Consider the following 21,150-nt stretch of genomic DNA (forward strand, 5'->3'; position numbering starts at 1 on the left):
CTTTATTTACTTTTTTCTTTCTGGTTTGTTACTTTTCTTTTAATGACATGATTGACTGAAATAAACTAAACTAAACTGTCCTTGGGAGGTCCAGCCTGTTCAGATGCTACATGAACTGATGAAGCCTCTTGGATGAGAGGTGAAACGTCTTCCCAGACAAATAACTCCAATAAGTCCGGTTGCTTTCGATTTAACCTCCTTTTGAGATACTATGACCTGGACAAATGAGAATATGCACACAGGGTTATAATAACACAACATCTCTCTCTTTATGACTGTTAAGATACTGCAGCTGTTTGGGCAACTTCCAGGTGATGGGGGGTTTCCAGGCGCTGACCAAGCCGTCGCTGTGAGTCCACCACACATCCACATCCACAGACATGACGAAGCTGCAGCAACATCTATCCAGAAACACAAAAGTCTGATGATGTGAGATTTTCTTTTTTTCCCCTTTGTAGAGATTTCTTTGGGAAGACTCCCGAGCTGCTGCAGAGGTTGTCGGAGTGCAGCGAGGAGAACCCCGCCATGGCCGACCTGCTGGTGGCGCTCTTCTACCTCCCAGCTCGCCACCTGCACGAATACGGGCGGCTGCTGCTCAAACTGGCCACCTGCTTCGAAGTGGTACGAGACGCAAATGTTTTTTTCTGAATCTGAACAACGATTATTGTCAGAGAAATAATCATTATTAGATTTTTTTTTCTTAACAATCTGTTTATTGAATTTTACATAATAAAAAACAATAGTTTTCCATACAATAGTAATTACAGATGTAAATTCAACATACCACAGAACAGATACCAACCCCCCACCCCTATCCCTCTGGCACCGAGCCCCAACAGATAGAAACTTATAGTTGAAAGGGCAAAGAAAAAAAAGATAGGTTGATAGATACATAAACAATGAATACATTAATGAATGAATAGATATAAAAAAATGTTTTTAATTTTCATTTTAATCTCTATTTAACAGGGACGATACATGCAACATTGCCACAAAAAATGGGAAAATGTGAGTGCATATAAGACGTTTAGCTTCAGCTAATTTGCAGTCTTTGTCCCTGGTGGTCAGGCTTTAGAATAGGATACAATATAATATACTGAATACAATAAATGCAATGATACAAATACAGTGGATAATACAGTAAATAGGCACCATGAATAAATAAACACAGCTGCAAATTTCAGATAAAGACACAAGTTAAATTTCGCATTAAACATAAGTAAAGTGCTGTATGACTTGAGAGAAGTTACTGTTCACATTTCTGCTGCTGCTTGAGCCAATGTTTAACTTTTCACACGATGAATGTATGAAATCAAATGTAGTCAAAATACAATTACATTACTACTTATATACACAAAATATTTGAAGTATCTATTAATTTAGGACCAATTATTACCGGTAATCCCCTAGGGGAAATGTTTGAAATATTCATCATTAATTGTCATCTACAACAAATGCTTATTTTAATCGTTTTTTTCTTTTTAATATATCAAATGACACGCTAACATTTAATTTCCTATCAATTCAGTGCCCTTTTAAGTTGCACACGTAATCTTTTTTGGAAAGTGACGGTATTTACCTTTACGATTAATTAATTGTGACATTTGATACCGCGATTTCTAGTGAAAACAAGTAATTGTGACATCCATACACCACATACGCTTCACCGTGACTGCTTCGTTTCGTGTGTCGTCATCAGAGCTCCAGCGACTACCAGAAGCTGCAGGACAGCTGCTCCAGGTTCGAATCCCTGGTGCTGCAGCTGAAGCGGCGGCGGAAGGAGGCCGAGTACACGTTCCACTTCTGGAAGAGCTTCCCTGGCAAAATGACGGTAAACTCGCTGAGTGTATGTGCTCCTCGTTATTCCTTCCCACCATGCGTATCCTTTTCACATTGAGCTGTCACATGATGTCACCGATTTTTTTGCATTGAATGGGCGTCATTGTGTGTGTGTGTGTGTGTGTGTGTGTGTCATTGTGTGTGTGTGTGTCATTGTGTGTGTGTGTGTGTGTGTGTGTGTGCATGGTTCAGGACTCGCTGAGGAAGCCTCACCGCCGGCTGATCTGCGAGAGCAGCAACAAGGCTCTGACGCTGCAGAACGCCGGGAGGTTTTCCGTCAACTGGTTCATCCTGTTCAACGACGCTCTGGTCCACGCACAGGTCAGCCCCACACACACACACACACACACATAGAAACACACACACACACACAGTCCATCACTTCTTTTTTGCCTCTTTTCCGCCATATTTGAGACAGTGTAACCTGGTGTGTTTCAAGCGTTTGTGTGTGTGTGCTTGCCTTCGTGCTGTCAGGGCGTGGCGCCTTGTAAAAATCTCGTAAGTATGCAGCCAGAAGCAAATGTCAGCACAGTGACCCCGACTCTCTCCCCCTGTCCCACTCTTCTTCCTCCTCTTCTGTTTGTGTGTGTGAAAGGCTTAGGGCTCTGTGTCATTAGATTCAGACATGTAAACACATGACAAACAGATAAAGCCACTAACGAGTGATGCTGAGCTAACGAGGGCAGATCATTGATGCTTTATTCAGGTTCACAAAGTCCTATCAAATCGGTCCAGGGTTTGTAAAAACAGCAGCAAATCAATCGATCAGTACAAAGTCTAGAAAGAGACGTTAAATACATCAAGACAGTAAGAGAAGGGGTTGATTTTATGGATTTTAAAGCAACTAAACGGAAAACAAAGAGGGAAAACAGCACCGCATGTATTTGTCATTAGAATAATTGTTAGACCGAGTCGTGTCACTTTCACCCACATGACTCAGAATCACATGTTTGTCTACAATCTGCACATGAAAAAGCACAGAGCTCCAGCTTTTGGTTTTTACTTCTCCTCTTCCTGCTCTAAAATAGTGTTGCTGAAATTTCCCCGAATTTGCCTCTTTTAAAGGAGCATTATCGCAAATACAGCAGTAATAGCATAAAATAAGCTGAAATATGCAAAAGATGGGTCGGGGGGAGCCATAACTAAATTTACAAAAAAAATCGCCAACAGTATAGTGTCCGTGGGGCAAATGCAGCATTTGTCTTTGTTATGATCCAAGCCGGCCCGGCGCTTGCTGCGTTAAAATGCACTCGGAACTCGCAAATCCGACCTCCGAACCGGACAAATATGCAACAGTGAGTAATGTAGCAGTGTTAGGCTGCTCACAGTCACTGAATCGCTGGTAGAACACTTTGTCTCCACGTCCCTGTGTCTTTCTTCAGCTGTCCTCTCAGCGTTTTAAGGAGGAGGACGTTTCAGTTGTTGTTGTCGTTGTTGTGGTTGTGCGCGACGTAGAGCTGCCGCTTCCACTAGCGAGTTTTCTTTTTCCCGCGATTGCACGTTCATTCGGCCTGGTGAGGGAGGAGGAGGAGGAGGGGGGAGGGAGAAGGAGGGGGGCGGGGGGGGGGGGGGGGGGGGGGGACTAAACGAGGCTGCTCTCTCTCTCTGACAGCTGCCCACTTGTTTATATCTGATAAGCTCCGCCTGGCTCCATCTAGTGGCCGAATTTTGCGATAATACTCCTTTAAATTCCCAGGACAATAGAGCCCCCCTCTCCCGTGAATCCTGGGAAACCCCGAAAAAAATAATAGGATACATGTTAATACTGCTTTAAGGCTACTACACGCTTCTGTTACTAAATTCTACAATACAACTACAGTATATAAAAATGTTTTAACTTTCTATAGGCATACAAATAACTTTAGCAAATCGGCCAACAACAATTATCATTTTAATTCTGATCATTATTGTGCTTTATGGTTCAATCTGAAGCACTCTCACTTTTTGGTTATAAATCTATACATTTCACACAGTTTACTGAGCATATGTTATTTAGTTTAGGTCTTTATTAAGGCAACATAATGAGAAAATACCCCCACCAAAAAAAATAAAAAATCTCGGGAATCTTTTTTTCCTTCCCGTTATTAAATTGATTAACCATTTTCTGGGATTTCCGGAAAAACAGGTCTGCTCTAAAACCCAAAGCTTGAACCAACGTCCCTGTTTTATCTGACAGGGAACACCCTCTCCTCAGACTCTATCAGTGATACCCAGCCCTACCCCGACCTACCTCCACTCTGCCTGCTCCACGCCTGGGCAGGGCTGCACCGGAGAATGAACTGTCTCTTATTATGAATCTTATTCCAGTGCAACTTTTGAAATAAAACAAAAAAAACATAACATAAATGCTCCATCATCTTGGAGAGTATATCTCCTTGGTTTGGATATAAACAGCTTGGACCAAAGGGTTTGAAAGGACAGAATAGTCGTAGCACTTCCTGGTTCACGTCTCCAAAGCAGCTCCTTCCCCTCTCTCCCTGTCCCATCTCCCTTCCCTCTGCCTGCCCCCCCCCCCCCCCCCCCCTGCACCTCTCAGCCCCTCCACTGACTGTGTGACCCCTGCCTTGACTCACTTACACCATCATCCAACTACCCAGCAGCCAGGGCCGTTGCTAGGAATTCTGGGCCCCCTTAAAGAATACTAAAGTGGGCCCCTGCCCCTAACTTTTCCTTTTTTTTTCTTAGACTACGTACATATGTATTATCGTTTTTTATTTAGCCTTCTTTGTTTTGATGCTAATGCAGCATTACACTGCAAAAACTCAAGTATCTTAGCAAGAATATTTGTCTTATTTCTAGTCAAAATGTAATTTCTAGTCAAAACAAATCTCATTCTACTTAAAATAAGACACATCATATTAAAAGTAGCTTGTTTTTAGACACTTTTTACTTCTTTCAAGCAGATTTTCACTTGGAATAAGTAGAAAAAATCCTTATTACAAGCACAAAAAACTTACTTTCACTGGCAGATTTTTCTATCTATTGTGAATTTAAGTGAAAATTATCTAAAAACAAGTAAATTTTTAGGTAATGAGTCTTATTTTAAGTGGAAAGAGATTAGTTTTGACTAGAAATGAGACATTTGGACGAGAAATAAGACAAATATTCTTGGAAAGATGTTGAGTTTTTACAGTGTACTATGAGTATTAGTCAGGGTCTTACGCAGAATAAATCAGTCATACAAAGATTAGACTACTGGGGTTTTTTATGGGCCCCACTGGGCGCTGGGCCCCTAGAGTTATCATCACCTTTCTCCCCTATACAACGGCCCTGCCCAGCAGCCAGGGCTCTTTGAATACATCTCTGCAGAAGCCTCCTCCTCCTCCTCCTCTGTGTGTTGTGACGTGAGCCTGTGCAGCCGTATGAAACAGAGATGCAGGGTGTTGGTGGAGAAGAGCATGCACGCTTCAAAAACATGTGAAGCTCATGTCTTCGTCTTGCATGACTGACCCCCGGCGTCCCGTCTTGTAGGTTAATCCTGAACAAGAAGCAGCTCAGTTCTTCCACATCATGTCTTCAAAATCTGCTTAGATGTGCTCCAGTTGTTCTAGTTCCAGTTTATTTAAGACAAAAAACCCCGTGTGATCAGGTTGTGAGGCTGTTTTAATATTCTATAGACTTGTGTTCTGCTTTATAGCCTATCACCTTCTGTTGTAAAATAAAAAAAATAACAATCTTCTCTCCTCTTTCTAAATGCTCACCCTCTCCCCTCTTTTTTCTCTCCTCCCTCCTCCTCCTCCTCCTCTCTTTCCTCTTTCTCCCTCCTCCAGTTCTCCACCCATCACGTCTTCCCGTTGGCCACGCTGTGGGTGGAACCAATCCCAGAGGAGAACACTGGCACGTGAGTCTCAGTCACCACATCAAACCATTCAAAGTGTGAAAAATAATGATATCAAGAATCCTACTGTCACAATAATTAGTAGATTCAACCCTCAAAACTAAAAAAAAAAACTATGCAACTGTAAAAATATTTAAATTCTGTAAAAGAGTTGGTTGATAATTGTAATTTTCTGTCTTATTTTGTTGTATTTATTCATTTAAAATGTTTTTTATCTTCATTTATCTGCCATATTGTATATATTGTAATGTTTTTCACATGGTCTGTTTGTGTAGATACGGTTTAAAGGTGATCAAACTGAAAAATAAAATTATATCTTATATTATATATATTATATTATATTATTTTTATCTATATAAAAATAATTATATCAAGAATCCTACTGTCACAATAATTAGTAGATTCAACCCTTAAAACTCAAAAAAAAACTATGCAACTGTAAAAAATATTTAAATTCTGTGAAAGAGTTGGTTGATAATTGTAATTTTCTCTCTTATTTTGTTGTATTTATTCATTTAAAATGTTTTTTATCTTCATTTTCTTGTATTTATCTGCCATATTGTATATATTGTAATGTTTTTCACATGGTCTGTTTGTGTAGATACGGTTTAAAGGTGATCACACCAGAGGAGACCTTCACTCTTCTGGCTTCCTCCCCCATGGAGAAGGTACAGTAGGACGTCTGTCAGTGCTGCTGCTGAAACACACCACACACACACTTCAGGGCTGCATGGATTACATATTAAAGCGTATGTGTGTGAATCTGCTCCCAGGCCAAGTGGCTTCGCTCCATCAACCAGGCGGTGGAGCAGGCCCTGAGCGGGGCCGGCCAGGACTCGGGGTCGGGGTCGGGGCAGAAGCTGGAGCCTCCCATCTCCAGGTCGGCCTCCTACACCTTCTACAAGGACGGACGGCTCAAAGAAGCCACGTACGAAGGCCGCTGGCTGGCTGGCAAACCCAACGGCAGGTAGGACACACACTCACACACACATGGAGCGTTTTAAAATCATGATATAGGATGTGGTTGAGATTAGGGGTGTAACGGTACATGTATTTGTATTGAGGCGTTCGGTTCAGTTTGCCCTATGGCCCACATTGCCCTATGGTTACATGTAAAAAAAAAAATGTTGTGTTGTTTTTTTTAAAGGGACAACGAGGAGTTTCTATTTGGTTATAAAAAAGTCTCATATTAATGTGGATGAATCTCCGCTACCCACACTTGTTAATGGGCCCATTTTAGATAAATATATGGTTTTGTCTCTATCGTTATTTTGTTATTATTAGTGGCGAGTCATGAGAATAACGCAGCCGAATCACCATGAAAACATGAGTCTGTCTTGCGCCGGTCAAAGAAATGTACGGTGCGCGCATGGAGGCTCATAAATGTAGTGTGAAAACGCTTCGCTTTTCCAAAACTCCTCGTTATTTGTGAATATTTTATTCATTGTAAGGCTTATTTTATATGTTTTGTTAATTTGAGAATAATTTATTGAACTTATTAGGACTTATCAGCACCTTACAATAGTATTATATTTTTTTTTCATATTTTGTATAATGGTTTAGTTTAGCTTAGCTTAATAAGTTTATTTGTATCAGGGACAGAATGTACCTGGCTATAGCATAACATTAGTAGGTGAGTAAAATAATTACATTTGACTAAAACGTGTACATTTGGTTTAGAAAAATTCCTAATGAACAACAAGCAAATTTATGTTTTGCATTTTGGTTCTCTTGCTGTACCGAAAATGAACCGAACCAAGATGTTTGTGTATCGTTACACCCCTATGTAGTTGAGATGTATTTACTGTATTATCTTCTCCAGGGGAGTGTTAAAATGGCCCGATGGACGGATATACACAGGGGAGTTCAAGAACGGACTGGAGGACGGGTGAGAGCTGCGTTTCCTCAGGATTATTATTATATCTGAGATGTAAAGATTCAGTTTTTTCATCCTCCTCCCTGTGTGTGTGTGTGTGTGTGTGTGTGTGTGTGTTTGTTCTTTGTGTAGCTTCGGTGAATTCGTGGCTCCCAATAAAACACTGAACAAGAACGATCACTACCAGGGGCAGTGGAAAGACGGAAAGATGCACGGCCTGGGAACGTACAGGTGGGAGCAACAACACAGCTGGAAAGACACTGTAGTATGAGAATAGATCACAAAGTATTTATGCATCCAGTTTCCTTCCCGATAGAAAAGACTGAGCACAAAGGACTTTTATCTTTATTTAATCTTTATATCTAATTCATATTTCCTGCTGGTTCGAGGGCGAGTAGATAAAGTCTCTGTGTGTCCGTCTTCACAATGTTTATGTTATTCTGTGTGAAGTTAGCAGCTGCAGGGGGAATCACAAACATAAACAGGCATTCAGGCGTCATCAGATGTCAAAACGCTCCACTGTGGTTTTTTAATAAGACCATGAGACATGATTTTACAAGTCTGGCAGTTTGTGACAGCGGCAATTATTTAATCTTTTTCTCTGGTTCCAGGCTTCTCAGATATAGATCTGTGGTGTTTTAAAAGTTTCCTGCGACAGTAAACAGAGCAGTCCATTTCTGTGAATGTTTTATAGAGGAAATGGTTAATCCATAAATCTATAATTAGCAGATGAATTTTTATTTTTATATAACCAATTTTTATCTAACATTCTGGTAGTGTTACATAATCATATATTTCCCCCAGTAAACAATTGTAGTGAACAAACACAGAATGATAATATACAAGTTTTTTTATTTTTTTATTTAACCTTTATTTAACCAGGTAGAATCAATTAAGAACAAGTTCCTATTTACAATGATGGCCTGACAAGAGGCATAAGCTTCTCGAGGGGAGGGGGAGGAGAGCTGTGAGGGAGAAAAGATTAAAGGTTAAAAGACAATAGCAAATATGCACAACTATACAAACATTCAGCAAAAAAACAAGGCATAAAAGTTAATAACAAGGATATTCAAGCATAAAAAGACAAGATTTGTACAAGCATAAAGAGTAAATATCCAAGGTTTTTACAGACATTACAGGATTCTTTAGAGAGCCTAAAAAGTAATAGATAACAAGTAATCTAAATCAGCAAAATAAATGAATACGTTCCATAAATATTTAACGAAAGAGTATAAAAGGAACAGGACATGAATTTTTAATAATAATAAAACAAACAAACATCAACCTCCTCTCTGCATCCGTAGGTACGCCAGCGGTGAAGTTTACGACGGCTCCTTCCAGGACGGCATGCGACACGGCCACGGCATGCTGCGCACCGGCAAGCTCAACACCTCCTCCCCCAGCGTCTTCATCGGCCAGTGGCTGCAGGACAAGAAGACGGGATACGGAGTCTTTGATGACATCACAAAGTATGGACACTACGTTTTTTTTTTGTTTTTTTTTCTTTTCTTCCAATGCTGTTTTTCGTATCGTCTGTTTTACACTGACGCTGTGTTTGTGTTTTCTGCTCAGAGGAGAGAAGTTCATGGGCATGTGGCAGGACCACCTGCGGCAGGGCACCGGCGTGGTCGTCACACAGTTCGGCCTCTACTACGAAGGAGCCTTCAAAGATAATAAGATGGCGGTGAGTAGGGGTGGGAGAAAAAATCGATTCACATAAATATCGCGATGTCCTTTTTGATGAATTTTGACGAACGGATTTTTTTTTTTTTGAATTTTTTTTAATATTGTGCAATGTGCATTTGTTAACCTTTTTTACATACAGAGAGTACAGGTTTTGAAAAGGGTTTAAGTTAACTTTATAATGGAGTATGTTAATTTATGTATGTTAATAACAGTTTTAGGCCATAAGACTGCTCCAATACGGCTGAATTCTTAACTTTTGCACATGCCACTTTTAACATGTTTAACATTTTAACTGTGATCCTTTTAAATATAAAATAGTATTCTTTTTGCACATATGCACATAGAGCACTTTATTGACTGATCAACCTCACTTGTCTTGTTTTTTAATCTATTTATATATATATATACACACATATATTTTCTGTTTGTGCCAAGAGTCAGTGAAACGAAATTTCGTTCTATGCACACCGTGTATTTTGAATGACAATAAAGTACCTATTCTATTCATTTATAGGCTTCTACAGTATTTGTGTGCAGATAAATGTTAAAAATGCAGACTAAAAATCGAGAGAATCTGCAATATCGTAGAATCGTAGAAGAATCAAATCGGGAGAAAAGCATATCGTCCCAGCCCTAGCGGTGACTGACCTTTGGAACATTTTTTATTGTTTTCAGGGCACTGGGATCCTTCTGTCGGAGGACGACACCACGTATGAGGGGGAATTCTCTGACGACTGGACGCTCAACGGGAAGGTGACTAAAGCCCTATTCGCACGGGATTAGTACAGTATTACCTGGGGACGTCTGGTCATTTGTAAATTACCCCCCCACGTCTGTGTTTCTTGCGGTGCATTCACACGGGATAAGTGAAGTCTGTATTTTTACTCGAATTTACTGACATTAAGGCTCCGATATGACGTCAAAGCTGCACGTCGTAACATCCGCTGCTGTCACATCCATGTGCGAAGCAAATGTAAATAAAATGTCAAAGCAGCAACGTGACTTTGCAACAGTGTTGAAAATTTCGCTCTTTTGATGGAACGGGGCCTGCTCTTTTTTCGAAGGGGTCTCCAGCACCGATACGAGCCCGTATTTGCACCTAAAACGCCGTCGAAAATGCCGCTCATAATTTCCACCGCAGCCTCCATGTTTCAACCCGTAGCTACAGTAGCTATGGTTTCAACCGGGGAAGAACAAAAAATGCCCCTCAATTACTGAGATGCAGATTCGCACGGGACTAGTTTTACCACGGGACGTCGGTCTTTGGTGAAATATAGTAGGTCATTTGCGGGGGAATTTTTACTTTACAAATTACTGACATGGCGCATTCGCACGGGATTAAGATCACAGACGTCCTCCGCAATTATTATAAATTACCAGAGGTCCCCAGGTAAAACTAATCCCGTGCAAATAGGGCTTAAGAAACATTTCTACAGATGTGTTGTGTGCATCAAACGAGGCATACTGTAGTAAAACGTTGTGTGTTTGTCCTCAGGGTGTGCTGACCATGGCGAACGGCGACTACCTGGAGGGATCCTTCGGCGGCGAATGGGGCTCCGGCCTCAAGGTGACAGGGTCCTACTTCAAACCTCACCTGTTCGACGGCGACAAGGACAAGACCCACGTTGTGTAAGCTCACCCACATCATCGAGGGGGGTAACGATTGTAAACTTTTATGTCTTTGTTTTACTTCATATACTTTGTGTGTGTGCATGTGTGTGTTGCAGGAAGCTGGGGCGTCTGTGTGTGTGCGCCGAGGACAAGTGGCAGGCGGTGTTCGAGGAGTGTTGGAGTCAGCTGGGCTGCGAGGCGCCGGGACAGGGAGAACAGCGGACGGCCTGGGAGAACATCGCCGTGGCGCTGACCACCAGCCGCAGACAGATCCAGGACAGGTGAGCACAGCGTGGATCTCTGGGTTGATATATGAATAATACATTTTATTATAATAATACATTTTATTTATTTATAACACGCTTTTACAAGTGCTCAAAGACACTTACATAAAAATAACACAATTAAATACAAAAAATAATGTAGAAGATCAAAAAGAGATATGAAATTAGATAGAAGAACAGAAAATTAGACATGTTTAATTTACAGATTAAAAGCCAGTTTAAAAAGGTGGGTTTTTAGTAGTGATTTGATCAACATTCATAATGGGATGATTCTGAATCGATGCAGTTATGTCACATAATCGATTTTTAAATTCAAATAATTCATTCAAGTTTGATGATGTTCACATAGAGAGACAGTGGTTTATTTTATTTTAAAGCCAAGATTTAAGTTTTGTTTTTGAGAAATTAACAAGTGCACCTTTAAGTCGGCTAGGCCTTTTCTTTTTGTTTATGTGTTCAGAAAGGAAGCTGCTGTATTGTAGGAAATGCATTTATATGATATTTTCTATTTAAAGCAGTACTAAAGAACTTTCAGTTTTGGTTGAGTTTGGCGGCGCCTGTGGACCAAAGCAGTAGTGTTTTGCCTGAAGGAAGACTCCATTTCCCATGAACACTAGCGTGAAGCCCTGTAAATATCCTGCATTAAAATTAACAGAAGACATCAAAACTAAGTTTCTGTTTCCAGTGGATCATTTCAAAGTGAAAACACAAACATAATCCATTGCTAAAGTGCCGTTTTGCCTGTTCCCTCCTTGTTGTGACTCGCAAAAGTGAAAGTGAAACTTAACTCATTGAGTGCCAACCACGTAATTTCTCGTTTTTCGTTCCCATGCGTTGAGTGCCAAAAACGAGATTTTTCGTTTTTTGCTTTTTTTTTTATATTATGAAAATAGACACTTTAATACACATTATATGTAAATTTGGGGACTCTATGACGAGGAGAACTGAAATAGATGACGATCAAAGTCACATGACAGCTCATGATCTGGAAGTTTTTATCATAACTCGGCTTCTGCAAACGGAGTTCTGCATGCAGATGCAGCGCAGCTGCTCTGCAGCTGCTCTGCTCTCACCCGCGCTGCTGCAGCAGCTCGGAGCTGAAACAGGAAGCTCTCAGCCGACAGTCCCGCCCGGTCTTCATCTGGAGCAACACCGTGTCCTCCCCAAAGTCCTCCCGCGGTAAAATCTGATGGTCTCTGGGCCAAAGCAGACCGGTACCACCGACCCGAACCACAGAAGGACCGCGACCATCGGCGGGACCGGTATTCGCGAGCCGCGGTGGCCGACTGACCCTCACGCTCCGCGGCGAGAAGCTGTGACACGGCACGGTGCGTCTGTGTTATTGTTGTTTAGTGGCGCCCCCCCCGCCCCCGCTGGTGGTTTTGTGAATAGAACAACCAGTGTTGTATATATTTATCGTATACGAGCCCTTTGATCCAGAAATGCGAGTGTCAGAAGAGCGACAGGCACAAACAGAGCACCTTTCATAAAAGACGCTCTATCTCCTTTTCTAGAAAAAAAGGAGGGATTTTGGTGAAACCCAGCCATGTTTAGCTTGACTTTTCTCAGGAACGGAGGCACGTAGAAACAAACGGTTTGTGGTCATTTGAAGCATAAAGTTAAACCTTTCAATTGAGTTACAGTATGTGTTGGTGGCAATAATATAGAATACACTGTGGCTCTACATAAAAAGTCAAAAATGGTCTAAATTGCCGGTACACTTGACTAAAACTTTGGAAAGGAGCGCGGCACTCAATGAGTTAAGTGAGAGCAGGGTTCCTACCATGCTCCTCAAAGCTGCTTAGTGCCAGAGAAAGAGATACAGACCATAATGATACAGACCCCCTCAGACCACGACAGAGGTGTCATTCAACTTGTTGTAAGTCGATGTATCATCACAAAAGTTATGAAAATATTTTATGAAGGTTGAAAAGTTACTTAGTGCTGCTTTAATTTTTTTTTTTAAAGTTGTCATATTTATCGGTAACATAGAAAATTGAGGATTTGATGCATCAAAATGCACCGAGATGCATCGTATAATGGAATAGTAGACCGATTAAGCCTAGTCAAATTGAATCGTGTGGCCAGTGAAGATGCACATCACTACTAACCCTAACCCTAACCCGTTCTTCTATTAGGTGTTGAGATTGCATTAGAGCTGAGACACATGTATATTACTCATCTGTGTGTGTGTGTTGCAGTCCAGAGACGTTGTCCCGGAGTCACAGCAAAACCCTGGAGAGTCTGGAGGTCATCCCTCAGCACGAAGGCCCCATCACCATGGAGAGATATCACAGCATCCGCCTCTACCTCATCAAGGTGAGAGTCCACCCGCTACTCCACACCTCCGCTGGAAACACGCTGGTTATTTAGTGGAGTAAAAAAACATATTTTCCTCTCCTGCAGGCGTGTGACACCCCCCTGCACCCACTGGGCCGGCTGCTGGAGACCCTGGTGGCCGTCTACAGGATGACCTACGTGGGCGTCGGGGCCAACCGGCGGCTCCTGCATCAGGCCGTCAACGAGATCAAGTCTTACCTCAACCGCATCTTCCACATTGTCAGGTGCTTTACATACAGTACAGCGCTCTCTCTATTGGCACCGCAAACTGTGAAAATGCCACGGACATTCTGCAATACAATCTAACAATCCATCACTTTTTATTACAGGCATTATACAATTATAAAACTCAGCACTTTATATTCTTCTCATGTGGTCCCCCTGTCCATATTGTTCTTAAAATAATTTGAATCTGTCTGTCTTTTTTATCCAATCCATATTTACATTTTTTAATGTTCATTAAAGGGATAGTAGCATTTTTTTTTAAAGTGGGGTTGTATGATCTACAAATAGCCCCTAAGTACTTTAATTGCAGTAGAAGACTATCTGCACTCCTCCCGTTAGCAACGCCAGCCCATAATAGCCCTGCCCAGAGATTTACAACATACAGTCCAAATAAAAACTGTGTTTTTCCTGCACTTTGAAGGGCTGGAAAAAATTATATTACAGCGAACAATGGAACTGTGTTTTTTTTTTCAGGTAAAACCTCTTTTAAGCCACGAAAATAGGCTGTTTCTTTGGGTCCATTCACAACAATGTATGTTGTAAATCTCTGGGCAGGGCTATTATGGGCTGGCGTTGCTAACAGGAGGAGTGCAGAGAGTCTTCTACTGCAATTAAAGTACTTGGGGGCTATTTGTAGATCATACAACCCCACTTTAAAAAATGTTACTATCCCTTTAATGTGTACTCCACTTAAATCACAAAAGATCTTCTGAAAAACTTTCTAAAACTGTCTGTGATGCTTTGAAATGACCCATGTTGAATTGTCTTCAGGTTCCTGTTCCCTGACGTGCCAGAAGAGGGCGGTCTCATCCCAGAGCCGACCACCTCCAACCCGCGGGACAAGAAGGAGCAGGACTCGGTGGAGTTGGAGTCTCCCAAACCCGGGTAAAGACCGAGCAAAGTCCCTTTTTCACAGCTCCAGGTGTTGTTACATCTGTTCACGTCTCTCTCTCTTTCCCATCAGTCGTGTGGTGAGCAGCTCGGCCCTGCTGCTCCCCGTCCTGCTGCCCCGCCTCTACCCGCCGCTCTTCACCCTCTACGCCCTGGACAAGGAGCGAGAGGACGACGTCTACTGGGACTGCGTGCTCCGCCTCAACAAGCAGCCCGACCTCGCCCTGCTCGCCTTCCTGGGCGTCCAGCAGTACGCCACACACACACACACACACACACACACACACACACACACACACACACACACACACACACACACACACACACACACACACACACACACACACACACACACACACACACACACACACACACACACACACACAGTCCCACTGCTGCCAAATGGATTAATTACATGTTTTACATGTAAATCCTCTTTGTATTTAATCTTTCAGAAAGTTCTGGCCTGTTTCCATCACCGTCTCCAAAACTGCACCAGGGGAGAAGCAGCAGGTAAAAAAAATTCTGACTTTTTTCCAAGAAATTCTGTCTTTTTAACTCAGAAATTCAGACTTTTTTATCAGAAATTCTGACTTTTATCAAAAATTCTGACTTTTTATCAGAAATTCTGACTTTTTAACTCAGAAGTTCTGACTTTTTTCTAAGAAATCCTCACTTTTTTCTCAGAAATTCTGACTTTTATAAAAAATTCAGACTTTTTAAAGCAGAAGTAAGTGATATATTTGTGTTAATATAAGTCTTAAATAGTTATATCTTCCGACAGCAATCACTTACATAGAGTGTTTGGACTGAAACACGGGTCTGTCAGTCACTCTGCTCTGCTCTGAGCCGAGGAGAAAACATTTATCGTATCCTACAGTTTTTATCCAATGAGGAGAGAGAACGGCATGCAGGGCTGTGTGTGCAGCCAAGGGACGCCGTGAATGTGGCGACGTAGGGACGAGGACTGTTATGGTGCGTTCAAGGAAACTCGTATTTTTCCGACCGTGAAGTGGTACCAGTTCGATCTGGTACGAGTTCACCGGTCGGAAGTTACGAGTGGCCGTTATAGTGACTTTCACCGGTAAAACAGGTCGGAAAAACACGAGTGGGTTGCCTGGAACGCTACAAAGTCGTAAGTTGTGACTTGAAGCTGTAATTTACGGTTTCAAAAGCCTACCTGGAACGCAGCATTAGCCAAAACGACCGGACCACTCACTTCTGCTTTAACTCAGAAATTCAGACTTTTTTCTCAGAAATTCTGACTTTTATCAAAAATTCTGACTTTTTAACTCATTAAAAAAAAAAATCTCCGTTGTTGGCCCTAATGCTCTTCTGTAAAATGTAGACTAAAGCACAGTGTAGTGAATGTGGCAGCAGTATATGATGGTGTGTGAACTCTGTTGTGTGTCTCGTCCAGGTTCTCTCCAGCACCAAGGACGCCTGCTTCGCCTCTGCAGTGGAAACGCTGCAGCAGATCAGGTACAGGATTTTTGCTGACGTGGTTTTTCCTCGTCCCGACGACCTGCGCTACATTTGAATGTTGAGACAAACTGTAGTTTTTGTGCATCATATCGCTAAGTTCCTGCGCCTCCTGTGTGTGTGTGTGTGTTTGCAGCACGACGTTCACGCCGTCGGACAAGCTGCAGGTGATCCAGCTCACCTTCGAGGAGATCACGCAGGAGGTGCAGGCGCTGCTGAAGCAGGACTTCCTGTGGTCCATGGACGACCTCTTCCCCGTCTTCCTCTACGTCGTGCTGCGGGCTCGGTCAGTCACACGCACACACACACACACACACACACACACACACACACACACACACACACACACACACACACACACACACACACGGTTTAAATATTTGTAGAGTTTTTTAAATGTATATTTTCTTTTTCTTTCTAGTTTAGTTTTATATATATTCTACACCCAAATAATTTATTTAATTATTTGGGTATTTATTTACCCACTTAGTTTTATTTGTTGCTCTGTTGGTGTTACCTTCAGTTTGTCTTTGTTTCTTTATATATGTATATGCCTATATATTAGAGGGATAAAGATTAGTGATAATATATTAGAATAAATCCAGCTAAATAAACTTATAAATTAACTTTTTGTATAAATTATAATGACAAGAAAGCTTGATATGTTTTATTTCTTCCCACTCCTTTTCGGATATGAAAAATCTAATTATTTTCATTTTCAAATATTTGTATTTTTTCATGTGTTGTCTTTGTAATTTGTTTGTTATGTCTGTCCATTCTTGTATTATTACTCATTTCTTTTAACATGTCCGAAATAAACTGAAACTAACTAACTAACTAGACATAATAAACATAATTTTGATCCTCTATTGTAGAATTGACAGTAAAGCTGACTTTGACTTTGACACAAAGTGGACATGTGATTTCTCCTTCAGCATCAGGAACCTGGGGTCAGAGGTCAGCCTGATCGAGGACCTGATGGACCCCTGCGTGCAGCACGGGGAGCATGGAATCATGTTCACCACACTCAAGGTAACACACACGACGGTTTTAGCCTCTTATTCTCAGGGTAAAAAGCTTAAAAGGTCTTAAAAAATCTTAAATTCAAGTATCTAAAATTAAGGCCTTAAAAAGTATTACATTTATTAGAAAATTCTAAGATGGTCTTAAATACATACAATAAGTAAACTTGACTGATTGTCATTGAGGTTGTAGTACAGTGGGATCCCCAACCATCGCTTACTGTATATTTATAGGATTTTTTAATTCCTTTTTCGGTCTTAAATTTAATTCAAGGTGGCTTTTTAACTCACAGTAATCATGTGCATATGCCATTTTGGCTTCTCTTAATATCTGTAATCATGTGACAGTGTCTCTCCCTCCTTTTTAAAATCTTATTTTTTAGACCTTGCTACTTTTATTTCTTTTTAAATCGCATTTTAGACCTTGCTGCTCTTATTCATTGACACAAGTTTGTAACGGGTTGTGCAATATTGTTGTTGTATATTGTGTATTTTTGAGCATGATGTGTGTTTGTGGTCTTGTGTTGTCTTCCGCTGCTGGTAACATTGTCATTTCCTGCAAAGGATTAATAAAGTATCTTTAAGTTAACTTATTAAAAAGGTCTTAAAAAGTCTTAAATTTGACTGCAGATACCCTGATTCTGAAAATCTAACATGATTCCTGCTTCCTGTGTGAATATTCTGATGTTTTCATGCATCTCCTCCTCCTCCTGCAGGCCTGTTACTACCAGATCCAGCATGAGAAGATCACTTAGCGTGGCGTCGCCTCCTCAGTGAGCTGCATGCTGCTGCCCCCCACCCCCTCCCTTCCTCCCTTCTCCCTCACAGCCAATCACAGGGGCTCCCGGGGGTTGACGGATGTACGCGGCTGACCAATAGGAGGAGGAGGAGGAGGATCACGGGCGCAGGCTTCTGACGGCTCCATCTGTTGCTGTCATGGAGATGGCACCACCTCCCCCTCCCTGACACACACACACATAATAAACACTCTGTTACCAGCGTCTCAACCAGGTGCACATGTGAATATTGGACTGATCCGGTGTAAAAAGACGAACCCGGTCCACCTGTTGGAGCGTTTTCCAGCAGTTACCTGGGGAGAATTCAGATTATTCCAGTGTTATTTTTTTAGTTAGTGCCAATGGGACTTATTTTTTGACGTATCGATGAAGTTTATTTTCTTTGTTTCAACTAAACCTGACACCTCCATGAAGAAATATGACATAATATTAAAAAAAAACACATGACTTCAGGAACTCAACAAAACATTTTATTATTTAGTTGTCTATCTACAGTATATCACCTGAAGCTGCTGTGTGTTTACAGCCGCTCACTTCAGGGTCTCATCCACTGCGTGGGAAGTCGCAGCGCTTGCGTGGCTGCCACAGAGAAGCTCAGGGAAGTGGATGATGAGCGCAGCAGTTAGCTAGCAGAGAAAAAAAAAAAGGATGAAGAGCAACAGGTCAGTTCTGTAAATGCACTCACCTTTGATTAAAAAGCAAACAAAGCTGCCGACTGGGGCTTTTCTATGGAAACAGCACGAACCTGCCCTGCCCTCCCATGGGGTGGATTAGTCCCAAACTAATTCTTCACAGCAGGGTTTGATACTGTGTTTATACAAAACAGAAAATTATACAACACGAACACACGGTGGGATAATTGTAAACTGACTGTAAAAACGACATGACACTACGATTCTCCCGGTGTTCACTGGGAGAAATGGGAACTGACAGTTTTCTAGCGGACCGATCGATCCAGCTGCAGGAATGTCACACGGCTTCATCTGAATGGCTGACTTGAAGGTTTACGTCAAAGATCGGAGCGAACAGAAGTGTTTTCCTCCAGACAATCTTAATGTTTCAGTATTAACGAAGACTGACGGATTACCTGGGGTTAAAGCTGTGACAATAGAAGTCAAAAAACCATATCGGAAAGTATTGATCTGTGAATTTTGTGTTCCTTTTAAATGCAGCAACTCTCCTATATGAAGTCTATTATCAATTATAGCTCTGGAAATTCTTTTTACAGGACCGCGACGACATATTTCTCACCTCTCGCCCTCATTTATTATTAGTATTGTAAACACTGTTATTATTACAGATGTGACGTTCAAAGCCGATCCTCTGTTAATACTGACTGTTCTTTTTTTTAAAGCGTTCCCACAGCACGAACTGTCAAGACAGTGTCGCTTGGTTGTTATTTGCGTCACACATCATGTCAGTTTATAAAAAAAAGGGCTTAAGAGAGGATTCAGAGGATGACCAAGCCTTTTTTTTTTTTTTTTTTATAATGTCACGGCTTTTGTTTTCTCAGATGGTTTAACAATAGAAAAGCTGTGGCGATCGGAAGCCGCTTTGTGAAGGAGTAAATTGAGGTGAAGCCGCAAGGATTTCTGCAAATCAAAGGTCGAAATTTAATCTAATATTTAAAACTGCTGTTCCGAACCACAACAACAGCAGTATTGGAGCTTTTTGCGGATGAATGGGAATAAAAAATCTCTTCTATCTGTTACTGCTGAGACCGTTTGTGCCTGAAGCAATATTAGAAATTGAATCTAAGGCGGCACTGTAGGCAGGTCCAACTTTACTTTCTCTTCTCGCACCTTCTCTTTTCTTTTCTTCAGTGTGTCGTCTGGATGTGATGTGACAACCTGAAGGAAAAAACAACTGACTCGCAAAACGTCACCACTAATGCAAAAAATGAGGCAAAAATTGACTCGTGCACATGGATTTTTAATTGCAAACTGAACGGTTTCTGTGTTTAAAGCTTCACGGTTTTCCTCAAACAAACCTCAGCAGCTGTTTGTTTACTACGACTCGTGTGTGTAAAAAGTGACTCGGTTTCAGTGGAGTTTGATGTTTCCTTGTCGACATCTCTGTGTCTCAGCTGGCTGACGTGACGCCCACCTGTGTGTCTTTTACATGATGCTGAATGTATTGTACCTTGAAATGACAACAAAGGGCAATAAACTCATTTGATGGACATTGATAACTTAACTGTATGAATACTTTTTTTTGTTATACAGCTCAGAAAAGGGGAAAATATTCTCCTCAGACGAGAGGAGAAGCTGTTTCTCTGGTTTGCGGTTGTGTTTCCTTTTGTTGTTTTTTACAAATAGTAACATTACATCCACTAACAACATCCCTGACAACAATGACAAAAGCGAATAGCAAATAAACAAACAGAAACAAAGCAAACGAAACAAAAAGGACAAAAAAAAACAGCGGTTTGCACCATTTTAAAGCAACACTAAGGAACTTTTCAACCTTCATAAAATATTTTCATAACTTTTGTGATGATACATCGACTTACAACAGGTTGAATGACACCTCTGTCATGGCCTGAGGGGGTCTGTATCTCTTTCTCTGGCACTAAGCAGCTTTGAGGAGCATGGTAGGAACCCTGCTCTCACGCTAGTGTTCATGGGAAATGGAGTCTTCCTTCACTTTCACTTTTGCGAGTCACAACAAGGAGGGAACAGGCAAAACAGCACTTTAGCAATGGATTATGTTTGTGTTTTCACTTTGAAATGATCCACTGGAAACAGAAACTTAGTTTTGATGTCTTTTGTTAATTTTAATGCAGGATATTTACAGGGCTTCACGCTAGTGTTCATGGGAAATGGAGTCTTCTTTCAGGCAAAACACTACCGCTTTGGTCCACAGGCGCCGCCAAACTCAACCAAAACTGAAAGTTCTTTAGTACTGCTTTAAAATAGGGGTGTAAGAAAATATAGATATACTGAAATATCGCGATATTTCATTTCGCAATATTCAAAAGCACTGTATTGTTCATATACTATATAGGGAAAAATGTGTTTGTATATTATTTACACATATATGGAAAAAATATATATAGTTTTGCTTATAGTACCTGTGACGACCCCTGTCATGGCCGAGGTTGCCATGGAACCTGAGTGACTGATTGCCACCTGATGTGGAGCACCTGGGCCCGGTGTTCTGCAGCTACTAAAGCCCTGCATCTGATGATCTCTTCCTCTTCCCTTGCTTCGACCCAGCAGCTCCACCAGCCAGCTCTTTCTTTTTGTTGTTTTATTTC

The 21,150-nt window shown here is 41.4% G+C and overlaps 1 protein-coding gene across 4 annotated transcripts in view; it reads left to right on the top strand.

Annotated features, from left to right (window-relative positions):
* als2b (alsin Rho guanine nucleotide exchange factor ALS2 b) overlaps positions 1–18,095 on the top strand; it is a 35,474-nt gene extending 17,379 nt beyond the window's left edge. Inside the window, exons 12-35 of one of the 4 annotated variants that reach the window (XM_083988665.1) lie at positions 284–349; positions 459–621; positions 970–1,008; positions 1,700–1,846; positions 2,032–2,160; positions 5,610–5,680; positions 6,279–6,345; positions 6,451–6,644; positions 7,500–7,565; positions 7,686–7,784; positions 8,858–9,022; positions 9,126–9,237; positions 9,915–9,992; positions 10,735–10,868; positions 10,967–11,131; positions 13,336–13,453; positions 13,541–13,698; positions 14,471–14,584; positions 14,664–14,840; positions 15,046–15,103; positions 16,011–16,072; positions 16,209–16,358; positions 17,008–17,104; positions 17,811–18,095. In XM_083988665.1, coding sequence (XP_083844791.1) covers positions 284–349; positions 459–621; positions 970–1,008; positions 1,700–1,846; positions 2,032–2,160; positions 5,610–5,680; positions 6,279–6,345; positions 6,451–6,644; positions 7,500–7,565; positions 7,686–7,784; positions 8,858–9,022; positions 9,126–9,237; positions 9,915–9,992; positions 10,735–10,868; positions 10,967–11,131; positions 13,336–13,453; positions 13,541–13,698; positions 14,471–14,584; positions 14,664–14,840; positions 15,046–15,103; positions 16,011–16,072; positions 16,209–16,358; positions 17,008–17,104; positions 17,811–17,849 — 2,668 coding nt within the window. In that variant the 3' untranslated portion in view covers positions 17,850–18,095. The remainder of the gene's footprint in view (positions 1–283; positions 350–458; positions 622–969; positions 1,009–1,699; positions 1,847–2,031; positions 2,161–5,609; positions 5,681–6,278; positions 6,346–6,450; positions 6,645–7,499; positions 7,566–7,685; positions 7,785–8,857; positions 9,023–9,125; positions 9,238–9,914; positions 9,993–10,734; positions 10,869–10,966; positions 11,132–13,335; positions 13,454–13,540; positions 13,699–14,470; positions 14,585–14,663; positions 14,841–15,045; positions 15,104–16,010; positions 16,073–16,208; positions 16,359–17,007; positions 17,105–17,810) is intronic. The other 3 variants (XM_083988666.1, XM_083988667.1, XM_083988668.1) reach the window with 3 other exon arrangements.
* Positions 18,096–21,150: the final 3,055 nt, after the last annotated feature.

Source organism: Trachurus trachurus (genome assembly GCF_905171665.1).
Source record: "Trachurus trachurus genome assembly, chromosome: 2".
Taxonomy (NCBI): Eukaryota; Metazoa; Chordata; class Actinopteri; order Carangiformes; family Carangidae; genus Trachurus; species Trachurus trachurus.